At 38.2% G+C, this 12500-nt stretch overlaps 1 protein-coding gene across 6 annotated transcripts in view; it reads left to right on the forward strand.

Moving 5' to 3' along the window:
• wdpcp (WD repeat containing planar cell polarity effector) overlaps positions 1–12500 on the forward strand; it is a 189447-nt gene that overhangs the window by 49660 nt on the left and 127287 nt on the right. For all 6 annotated transcript variants that reach the window (XR_009827347.1, XR_009827348.1, XR_009827350.1 and 3 more), the window contains 2 exons: positions 494–538; positions 9292–9339. Coding sequence is in view for 1 of the 6 variants with exons in the window: in XM_062059490.1 (XP_061915474.1) it covers positions 494–538; positions 9292–9339 (93 nt within the window). In the remaining 5 variants the exon portion in view is untranslated. The remainder of the gene's footprint in view (positions 1–493; positions 539–9291; positions 9340–12500) is intronic.

Consider the following 12500-nt stretch of genomic DNA (forward strand, 5'->3'; position numbering starts at 1 on the left):
CGTGTCCTGGCCTCAGCAACAGCGGCGGCGTGATAAAGAAATGATGTGTTGTGCGAATCTGAGGTTTGGGGCCGGCAGGAATAACGCTGAGGAGGAAACGCTCACCTCAGCAATCCGTGTGTGTGTGTGTGCGTGTCACAAAGTGTGTTGTAGCCCACTTGTGTGTATCTTTTAATGTATACGTGTCAATTAGAGTGTCTCTCAGACAGGCCATGATGGGCATACTTGTCTTTATTAACCCTCCCCTCAATCACACCCGCCTTCTTCATTCTGGCTCGTACCCCTCATCCCAGCCTCACGCCTCCTTCCCTCCCCGCCGTGGTCTTATCTAAAGCGCGGTGCTGGCAGACGGGACAGGCCACTGGCTGATAGCGATTGTTTATCCCACGCTGCAAAATTGCTGATTTGTCTTGCGCTTCTTCCTTCTTTTTTTTTCCCCGACAGCGAGATGTTCATCTTTCTCTCTCCCCTCCCCTCTCTCTCTCGCCCGCAGATACAGATATTGGCACGTATCAGTACTACGATAAAGGAGAGCCAGGTAAATAGTGTTTATATTGGGTTTGTGTTTGAGATAAGTTGTATTTGTTTTCACAATGCTCACGCAAGACGCAAACACACATAAGGCTTATTGGCATTATTGCTGTTTCTTGGGCTCTTTCATTATTCCTGTGCACACAGAGTCTGTCAGTATGTGGGATTGACATGCTAAAACCTTCCACACACACATGCAAAGGTTATTATTAGGCCTTTTCTCTTTTGCCCTCCCTATGTTGCTGTTGACCCGAGATCCTGCCACAAAGCGATAGGAGAACTAAACTGTTGACTTTCTCCTAGATCACATAGCAAGAGGCCCCGTGTAGTCCATACGTATGTTGCCCCAGGCCAGGAGGCTGGGCAATAGCGCCGGGAAGTGCTCAAAACGCTCCCCGCGGTCGCAGTGTACAATAGCCACTAAGTCATGCAGTAAAAAACACATTTCGAATGAGAATATCTAGTGATTTACAATAGCTGTGAGGCGCAGGAAGAATTTTAGGAATAAATCAGGATTTACGATATACACATATCAATCAATCAATATCCTCTATTTAACTAGGTAAAAAAACTCATTGAGATTAAATTCTCTTTTCCAAGAGTGACCTGGCCAAGAGGGCAGCAAAACAAAGTTAAAGAAATACATAGAAGAACAACTAAAATAGCAGCAGTCACACGCCACAATTACAAATAAATGACTTGTATATATTAACATAAAAACAATGTATAATCTGTTTCAGTAAAAACAACTTTAAAAACAAGTACAATGCCCTATAAAATCAGTTTCTCAATTATTTAAATTGGCCTGAAATTCCAAAATTTGATCAGCTCTGGTCATTCCATGACCATGCATGGAGCAGCATATTTGAAACATTTTTTTCCAAGATTTGTGTTGGCTCTCGGAACTAACGCGCTAAGTATGTCCTGCGATCTTAAGATGTAGCGACTAGATTCTCTACACATAAAAGAACACGAGACCAAGAAGTGATTTATATATAAAAACAACCATCGAGGAAAATCTGTGTACTGACAAAGATAGACGGTTTCCCTTTGCATATAAAGTGCAATGGTGGACAAGGGTGCCACAAATACATCAATATAATAATGAAACCACATATAGTCCAAGTACAGGGGTTCTTAACCTTTTTGACCTCTGAGCCCAACGTTCCCACCACAGAAGGGCCCACTCAAATATTCACACTGAATTAGTTATCATACTATTAATTTTAATCATGTTCAATAATTATATCTAAACTACATACAGTTTAGCAGGATACACCTGTCAAATGATATGAAACCATGTGTTAATCACAAAGATTATTATCCAGGCTTAGGTCAGACTGATTACAAAAATAAATACTAATCAATTATACTGCAAAAGAAAGTGATGAAAAATTGATTTAAATACAGTTATGCAGTGATAAAATAAATATATTTTAAGAAAAATGTATACTCTTATTCATTATTATATTAACAGTCAATAAAATTAAATTGCCAATGAAAACGCAGCTTCCCCACCAATTTTGCACTTAAGGACAACTTGCACTTTTTTGGAAATTGTTCCATCATGTAAAACAAGCACAAATATGTTGTTCTTTTTCTTATGCATTCTAACTCGTAAATAAATGCAATCAAAAGCTTACAACTTCGTTCTATACTGCCTATGAAGTGCTTAAAAACATCCAACCACATCCATTAAGGTTTTGTATACATGCTGTACGTATGTATGTATTGTAGTATTAGGCACATTGCTAATAACATGTTGTATTTATTAGGGGCGTCAAAAAATAGATTTTCGAATGAACCGCGATCCTTTTTTGTAGCAATTCTTAATCGATTAAAAAAATCCAAAATCGATAAATTTTTCCTTTTTTTTCTCTTTTATATTTTAAATTTGTCCTGTCCAGCCACTCAGACAAATCATATTGTTGATGTAGAAGGTCATATCTGCTGTACAGATTTACTTTAGAATAGAGAAATGTTGAATATTTCTCTTGTTGCGTTATTTGTATTTCACGTTATTAAATGTTTGGGTAAAATTTTCTTTAAAAAAAAAATAAAAAATGCAGTTTTCTTTTAAATAATATAGAAATGTATTAGAGCTGTATCTATTGTATGGAGGAATGTAGTTAATCATAGAACTGGCACCCAATGTTATTAAAATAAGTATTGATTTTTCATCGAGAATTGATTCTGAATCGGATCGTTACTCCCAAGAATCAAATTGAATCAGAATCGTGAGGTGCCCAAACATTCACAGCCCTAATATTTATGTGTTTTGCTCATTTTAAGTATATGGCGGCGCGTTAATATTTTAAACGCATCACAACGTTCGCTTTTATCTTCAACATTGTCACTGATTACTTCTCTCTGCAGACTTCACGATAGACAACAAACATAATAAAACATCACTTACTGTACAATGTCTGCTGTCACTTGGATGCTGACTGGTAGGTTGTTGATATATTCCTGTTTAGATAAGGAATGACTCATAGTCTTTGCAAAGAAATAAAGGGTGTCTTTTTGTGTCTTTCTCGCCATTTCCGGATTTAAATTGTATAGCAAAGTTGACCAACTTGTCGAATTATGTCCTAATCCTTCTATTATCAAGGTGAGAGTCATTACTTATGATCTAGAATAAACTTTTACAAGCTCTGATGTGAGAAAGCAGCTCACCAGCCGATGATGTCAACATAGCAGCACAAGCTCGTTAGTAGAGATGTCCGATAATATTGGACTGCCGATATTATCGCCCGATAAATGCTTTAAAATGTAATATCGGAAATTATCGGTATCTGTTGCAAAAAAGTAAAATGTATTACTTTTTAAAACACCGCTGTACGGAGTGGTACACGGATGTAGGGAGAAGTACAGAGCGGCAATAAACCTTAAAGGCACTGCCTTTGCGTGCCGGCCCAATCACATAATATCTACGGCTTTTCACACACACACAAGTGAATGCCTGCATACTTGGTCAACAGCCATACAGGTCACACTGAGGGTTCCCGTATAAACAACTTTAACACTGTTACAAATATGCGCCACACTGTGAACCCACACCAAACAAGAATGACAAACACATTTCGGGAGAACATCCGCACCGTAACACAACATAAACACAACAGAACAAATACCCAGAACCCCTTGCAGCACTAACTCTTCCGGGACGCTACAATATACCCCCCTCGCTGCCCCCCGAATACCCAACCCCGCCCACCTCAACCTCCTCATGCTCTCTCAGGGAGAGCATGTCCCAAATTCCAAGCTGCTGTTTTGAGGCATGTTAAAAAAAAATTATGCACTTTGTGACTTCAATAATAAATATGGCAGTGCCATGTTGGCATTTTTTTCCATAACTTGAGTTGATTTATTTTGGAAAACCTTGTTACATTGTTTAATGCATCCAGCGGGGCATCACAACAAAATTAGGCATAATAATGTGTTAATTCCACGATTGTATATATCGGTATTGGTTGATATCGGAATCGGTAATTCAAGAGTTGGACAATTTCGGAATATTGGATATCGGCAAAAAAGCCATTATCGGACATCTCTACTCGTTAGCGCTCTCTGATCACGGCGTTGCTATAAATAGTTTTTCAACTGAGTACACCTGCGTCCCATACAGACCACAGCTGAGGAACATATATTTTGGGCAGCCCAACAGTTTACAAATGTTGCTTACCACCAATTTGGAAGGAATTATTGATGGGTTGTCAGTTGTGCCAGTAAAACGCTTTGATTGTTTACAAAAGTGCTATATAAATCTAATTAATTACTATTACAAATAAATAAATACAAACAAATACATAAATTGTGTGTGTTTACATGAAATGCAACAATTTCATAATGATATTTGCATTTTTGCTGATGTGTCCAAACATAAGGGACATTTTGAAAGAGAATTTCTAGATTTTGACTTTGTACAAAGCAGTAGAACTAAAAATGAAACAAATGTGCCAGTCAGTGCACATATATTGGCAGCTATTAAAACTGTTATGCATAAAAGTGTGAAATCATGTTAAATCTTCACAGTGATTTGGGTCCTAATACACTCAGAATGGCTATGAATGTGGGGTGTTTCTACACCTGCATATTTTATTGATCTACCTACACTTGTGTGTGTCTTTCCTTTCCTCTTCCTCTAATCATGGACGACTTTCCCTTCTCACTCGTATGAGACGCCTTCCTTCCCATCTTCACTGGCGAAATGACGCGCTGGCTTCCAAAACCCTTTCATTTGGAGGATTACTAAAGTGTGGCTTGATATCGGAGTGCAGGGAGGAGGATGTGGGAGAGGGGTGGAGCAACATCCAAAAGTATCAACGTTTTCACACAGGATTGTAATGATAGCTGGGGTCATGCTTCCTTTGACAACTGAAGATTATGTCGGGCTACATTTGGTCTGTGTGCATGCGACTTCCATGAAAAATGCAAGTCAGACTATGTAAACAAGCCCTTTCCATTAGGGTCGCAGGTGACTGTGAAACCAATATTCAGCTGTCCATTTTCCACTGGAACAAACACGGCTGTCACTATCCATCGAGGGCTGCACGTAGAAACATTTATTAATGCGGAGAGACCTATTTGATACATTTTGTGCCTAAAAGATGCTCAACCCAATCCAATTGTTGAGGTAATATTTACCCTCCTTTTGGTAGAATGCCTCAGAATTTACCTCCATTCTGCTAGAAGAAGATAAGCACAATGATTGCACTCTGTTGCACTGCAAAAAGTCAGTGTTTGAAAACAAGAAAAAAAATTAGGGGCATTTTACTTGAACTAATAGAACAAGAAAATTTGACTTGTCAAGACTTTCCAAAACAAGTAAAATTAGCTAAACTCAATGAACCCAAAGATACCTTAAAATAAGTATTTTCTCACTAATAACAAGTGCACTTTTCTTGGTAGAAAAAACAAATATGAGACCTTTTTTCTCAATATGTTGAAAAATATTTTTAAATTAAGTAAATTCTAGTGCCATTATCTTGACATAATGATATGCGCTCGGCATTACATTTCTTGCATTTTCCCATCGATAAAATGACATCATTGCGCCAAGTCAGTGAATTAGTGCGCAAGGAATATATATATATATATATATATATATATATATATATATATATATATATATATATATATATATATATATATATATATATATATATATATATATATATATATATATATATATATATATATAATACCGTTCAAAAGTTTGGGGTCACCCAAACAATTTTGTGGAATAGCCTTCATTTCTAAGAACAAGAATAGACTGTCGAGTTTCAGATGAAAGTTCTCTTTTTCTGGCCATTTTGAGCGTTTAATTGACCCCACAAATGTGATGCTCCAGAAACTCAATCTGCTCAAAGGAAGGTCAGTTTTTTAGCTTCTGTAATGAGCTAAACTGTTTTCAGATGTGTGAACATAATTGCACAAGGCTTTTCTAATCATCAATTAGCCTTCTGAGCCAATGAGCAAACATATTGTACCATTAGAACACTGGAGGGATAGTTGCTGGAAATGGGCCTCTATACACCTATGTAGATATTGCACCAAAAACCAGACATTTGCAGCTACAATAGTCATTTACCACATTAGCAATGTATAGAGTGTACTTCTTTAAAGTTAAGACTAGTTTAAAGTTATCTTCATTGAAAAGTACAGTGCTTTTCCTTCAAAAATTAGGACATTTCAATGTGACCCCAAACTTTTGAACAGTAGTGTGTGTGTATATATATATATATATATATATATATATATATATATATATATATATATATATATATATATATATATATATATATATATATATATATATATATATATATATATATATATATATATATATACAGCCCGGCCCCCGACCAAATTTTTTTTAATTGTAATTTTGAAGAATTTATCTGAATGTGCATGAACTATATCTGTTCAAAATTGTTTGAAATGTTAAATGTTTAAATATTAACGGTCAGTTTACTGTACTGTGCCAACTGTACTACTATATGAGTACATCTTTTCTATTGTTTCATTGAAAATAAAACAGCAAAGTCCATTTGGCTGTCATCTGTTTTAATTCTGAGACAAAATTGTGTCAAAGTCATGATTTTTTATTTCATGCTTGAAATAAGAAATGATTACTTTGAAAAAGCAGTTTAATACTTGTGAGTGTTGATGACACAGTTTTGCAACACTTGATTTTCTAGTTTCAAGCATGTTTTACTCAATATAAGTCATAACATTTTAGCTAAAAGCTGTAATATCTTACTGAGATAATTTAGGACCAAAACTCTTATAACAAGTAAAAGACTCTAACATAAAATCTGTTTAGTGAGAAGAATGATCTTATCAGACAAAAAATAAGCAAATATCACCCTTATTTGAGATATTTATTCTTACTTAGATTTCAGTTTTTGCAGTGTGTTATTTATCTGTGCACTGTCACATTTATATATATATTATTAATGATGTCATGAGGTACAGGCCTGAAGAGAGAGTGGAGGCGATTGTGTGCGCGAGGCACACACGTTAAGTTTCAGTTTCAATTCACGCAGAGGCAGAGCAACCCAAGCGGACAGAAAGCCTGGGGAGACAGGCAGCCATTTTAGAGATTGCTCCGACCTTGTGACAGCTCTACACTGTGCCTTCCAGCACTGGTATATTTCTGTTGTTTATACTTACTCTTTGTTGTTGAATAAACTGTTAAACTTAAGTTCGAGTCACCTCTCAATATTTTAGACAGACTTAGAACTCTCTCTCTGTCTTATCCCCTGCAATTTCCCCCCTCTGTCTTCTTTTTTTCCTCTTCTTTCTATCCCCTTTCTCTGGTCCAGCTGCGCCACACACTAAATATATCCAAATAAAGTAAAATACAAATAGGGCAACAAGAGAAATATCCCACACTTCTTTGTAAAGCAAATCTGAACAGCAGGTATGTGTATCTACATGAACAATATTATTTTCCTGAGTGGCTGAACAGGACATATAAATATATTTTTTTTAAGTTTCAGTTTCAATTCATGCATGGTGGGGCAACCTGGGCGGACAAAAAGCCTGGGAAGACGGCAGCCATTAGAGATTGCTTCGACCTCTTAACAGCTGGTATTTCTGTTTAGAACTAAATCTGGGAGGACACTGCCCACTCAAAAGGGAGAATCCTAATCCAATGTAGACATGAGAAGTTATTTTTGCTTGTAATGACGAAACAAATCTGCAAATGGAACAAGTCAAAATTGTCTTGGTAAGATTTCTTGAAATAAGAAAATCGTCAATTAAAACTTATTAGCTACACTTACTAGTATTGTGAACACTGCAAAAACTGAAATCTAAGTAAGATTAAATATCTCAAATAAGGGTGATATTTGCTTATTTTCTGTCTGATAAGATAATTCTTCTCACTAAGCAGATTTTATGTTAGTGTTTTACTTGTTTTAAGAGTTTTGGTCCTAAATGATCTCAGTAGGATATTACAGCTTGTTGCTGAGATTGTATGACCTATATTGAGTAAAACATGCTTGAAACTAGAATATCAACTGATGCAAAGCTGTGTCATCAACACTCACAAGTATAAAACTACTTTTTTAAAGTAATAATTTCTTACTTCAAACATGAAAAAAAAAAATCATGATGCCGAGCGCATATCATTATGTGAAGATAATGGCACTAGCGTTTACTTAATTTAAGAATATTTTTCAACATATTGAGCAAAAAGGTCAAAAAAAAAAATTTCTACCAAGAAAAGTGCACTTGTTATTAGTGAGAATATACTTATTGTAAGGTATTTTTGGGTTCATTGAGGTTAGCTAATATTACTTGTTTTGGAAAATCTTGACAAGCCGAAATTTCTTCTTCTATTGGCAGATAATGTTGCTTAGTTCAAGTAAAATACCCCTCATTTTTGTATTTTTTTTTTCTTGTTTTTGAACACTGACTTTTTGCAGTGAACCTGTGATGCTCAAAAGTAGTCTTTAGTAGATCTATTGCCTAAAAAAAAGTTTTTATGTCTCACTGAAAAAAATATTGTGACTTGTATTAAGTTTGTTTAGATATTTTGACCAAAAATTAGAAATATATACTTGGTGAGATTGGGAGTTTTTCCAATGTAGGTCAATATATAATAGGCTATCCGGACAAAACACCCAAAGCTTACTTTTGTGTCATAGAGAACAAAGTAAACTCATGTAATATCACGTTATATTTTTCAATAATAATCAATCCTATTTTGAGAATATGCCGAAGACCAATAAAAAAATGTATATTCTGTTTAGAACATGAGTAAATTCCAGTGCAGGTGTGGGTATTTATTTGGATGTACAGTCTTAAACTGGCATCTAGTCCTTAAAGCAGCGGTTATGTCCTCCTCTGTGAACATCAAGCTCTTCATCTGCCCACTAGAGGGAGACCCAGGCTCACTCGAGCGCCCCCGGGGTCCCCTGCAGCTAAAACCCATGAGCCCTCTCTGTCCGGTCCCTGTAGCAGGTGCCCATGTCTGGGCCTGTCTGCCCCCACTCCCCCCACCCCCTCGCCCTTTTATCTGATTAATACTACTTATCCAGGAGGTATCCAAGCTGCCAGAGGGCCTAGCGACTCTGCTGCCTGCCTTCTTGCTTGCGGCAGCCCGGCCAAGAGGCACAGTTGCGTGTTGCACTTTGCCAAAAAGGCCTCATGGAGGCCGTTTGGTGTTTCTTTTGCGCTTCTAAAAAAAAATTTTTTTAAAAAGCCAAATGATGCATTTTGTAACTCCTATTGTGTTTCCCCCTGCAGCCAATCTGGAGCATCACTATTACAATGAGAAACTGCAGTTCAGTGAAGGTAAATTGGATTTCGCCAAGCTATAAGTTGCCACTGTTTATGTTAGCATCATTTTTTATTCCCCTTCATTCTCCCTCCCGCCCACTCTGTGCTTTCCCCCCAGTAGTGGAATACAAACACCCTTATCAGGAGACAAACACTCACCATCCCTGACCCGCCCTTCCCGCATTTACATGCATGTCTGTTTACCTCCTCTTCACACTCATTCTTAATGGAAAAGCCCACTCCTTAATGGCTATTTTTAGCAGCCCCCCCCCAATTGAAAACAACAGTCCCCCCCCTTTTTTTCCTGCTGTTCCTTCTATTGAAGTCCAAATACTTTATACGTGGGCAGGAGCAAAGACTCAAATTCAATTATCTGTTCGTTTTCTTCCTCTCGCTGCGGTGAACCACCAGAGATGGAGGGGGGAAATGAACATGAAGGGGCCTTTGCACGCGGCACGTGCCGCGATATGTGCCGCTAACCGACAGGTTGCGTCAGGGAGATAACTTGAGTGGGCACAATTAAGTATGTACTTCTCCTCGAGGACCAGTTTGTGCGTTTTGAAAGGACATTTGGCTTTCAGTGTGGCTACTTCACGCTGAAAGACTTAAGACTTCTCTGCTCTGGGGATGGCTCTCGGATTGAAAACCTCTTATTTGTTAGTATTGTGTTTTAAAACAGATAAACATACTCTTGGCGGCCTTCAATACCATCTGACGAGGTCCAATACAAAAGGAAAAAAGGCTGTCTTTATATTGATGATAGTGATAATGACCAGGTTTGAGGTATTATTTCCACAATGTATTTGTTATTGTGGTTTGCCGCGGTATACAACGCACTACAATTGACTAAGAACTATCTTAAAGGCCTACTGAAATGAAATGTTCTTATTTAAACGGGGATAGCAGATCCATTCTGTGTGTCATACTTGATCATTTCGCGATATTGCCATATTTTTGCTGAAAGGATTTAGTAGAGAACATCGACGATAAAGTTCGCAACTTTTGCTCGCTGATTAAAAAAAGGCTTGCCTGTACCGGAAGTAGCGTGACGTCGCAGGTTGAAAGGCTCCTCACATTTCCCCATTGTTTACACCAGCAGCGAGAGCGATTCGGACCGAGAAAGCGTAGATTACCCCATTAATTTGAGGGACGATGAAAGATTCATGGATGAGGAACGTGAGAGTGAAGGACTAGAGTGCAGTGCAGGACGTATCTTTTTTCGCTCTGACCGTAACTTAGGTACAAGGGCTCATTGGATTCTACACTTTCTCCTTTCTCTATTGTGGATCACGGATTTGTATTTTAAACCACCTCGGATACTATATTCTCTTGAAAATGAGAGTCGAGAACGTGAAATGGACATTCAAAGTGACTTTTATCTCCACAACAATACATCGGCGAAGCACTTTAGCTACGGAGCTAACGTGATAGCATCGTGCTTAAATGCAGATAGAAACAAAAGAAATAAGCCCCTGACTGGAAGGATAGACAGAAGATCAACAATACTACCAAACTCTGGACCTGTAACCACACGGTTAATGCTGTACCGCCTGGCAAAGCCTAGCAATGCTGTTGCTAACGACGCCATTGAAGCTAACTTAGCTACGGGACCTTGACAGAGCTATGCTAAAAACATTAGCTATCCACCTACGCCAGCCCTCATCTGCTCATCAACACCCGTGCTCACCTGCGTTCCAGCGATCGACGGCGCGACGAAGGACTTCACCCGATCATCGATGCGGTCGGCGGCTAGCATCGGATAGCGCGTCTGCTATCCAACTCAAAGTCCTCCTGGTTGTGTTGCTGCAGCCAGCCGCTAATACAGCGATCCCAACTACAGCTTTCTTCTTTGCAGTCTTCATTGTTCATTAAACAAATTGCAAAAGATTCACCAACACAGATGTCCAGAATACTGTTGAATTTTGCGATGAAAACAGAGCTGTTTGTATTGTGATACAATGTGTCCCAATACTTCCGCTTCAACCATTGACGTCACGCGCAAACGTCATCATACATAGACGTTTTCAACCGGAAGTTTCCCGGGAAATGTAAAATTGCACTTTATAAGTTAACCCGTATTGGCATGTGTTGCAATGTTAAGATTTCATCATTGATATATAAACTATCAGACTGCGTGGTCGGTAGTAGTGGCTTTCAGTAGGCCTTTAATAACGTGTTCCTACAGCGTAGATCGTTTGATGAGATGACAACGAGATTCATCAACAATAGCCCATCCATCTATTTTAGGGTGACAGGTAAACTGGAGCCTATCCCAGGTAACTTTGTTGTATTCAGTCACACGACTTGTGAATGGTAGTAAACGAAGTGGTGGGCCACCAAACCAAGATGGCTACTGTGCCGCAAACACCGTGCGAGTACACAAAGGGCCTAGATCTTACCACTAAAAGCACAAACAAGCACAAAAATGCAAACTAAGCAATGGAATAGATAGATCCTATACTTTATGAAAAAAAAAGATTTGTCGAATGATCTCAAGGGTTATCTGTTGAGCGCGTTCCCAGACGTGTTGAACTATATGGTCCCCCAGATGTCATTCTACACAACAAAACAGATGGAAACTTTGAAAAGCATGGACGTCTACAACTTTTTTGTTTGTGGCTGGGTATCAAGACTCTCCCAGATAAACCATGCATCGTTTTTGCTCGGGCAAAGTTGTATTTCACGATTGAACTTAGCGTCTACAGCCACGTTAGTTGCCTTGTTGTTGTCGTTGTACGTGCGTTTTCCCCCATTTTTATCAAAACATAACTATAGATCACAACGTTGTGCATGTGCTAAAAACTTCATTAATGATTGCTGCCTTTTAGGTTTTACTCAAATTTGCTTTCTTTTAATTAGACTTGCCCATTTGGTGTTTTACGAAACACTCGTAGCAAAACCTTTAACGAATTGATCACTGCAAACTTGTGCGTTCTTTGACTGTAGTGCGTGCCACTTTTCTCATTGTCCTCGTAAAATCTTGACATCTTTCGGCCTTCTTGATTACCTCTCAAGGAACTCTGAAGAAAACTTGATCCTTTTCGTGTTTTGAATGGTTCCAACAGCCCAAAACAATGCAAGCATAGGACATTTTTCTTTGAGAAAAGCCAAAATGCTGTCCAGGGCGCTATGACAAGCTACGCTCGCTGGCGCACCACTTCGAGTCTCTCACATTT

The sequence above is a fragment of the Entelurus aequoreus genome, linkage group LG09 (genome assembly GCF_033978785.1).
Source record: "Entelurus aequoreus isolate RoL-2023_Sb linkage group LG09, RoL_Eaeq_v1.1, whole genome shotgun sequence".
NCBI classification, from domain to species: domain Eukaryota; kingdom Metazoa; phylum Chordata; class Actinopteri; order Syngnathiformes; family Syngnathidae; genus Entelurus; species Entelurus aequoreus.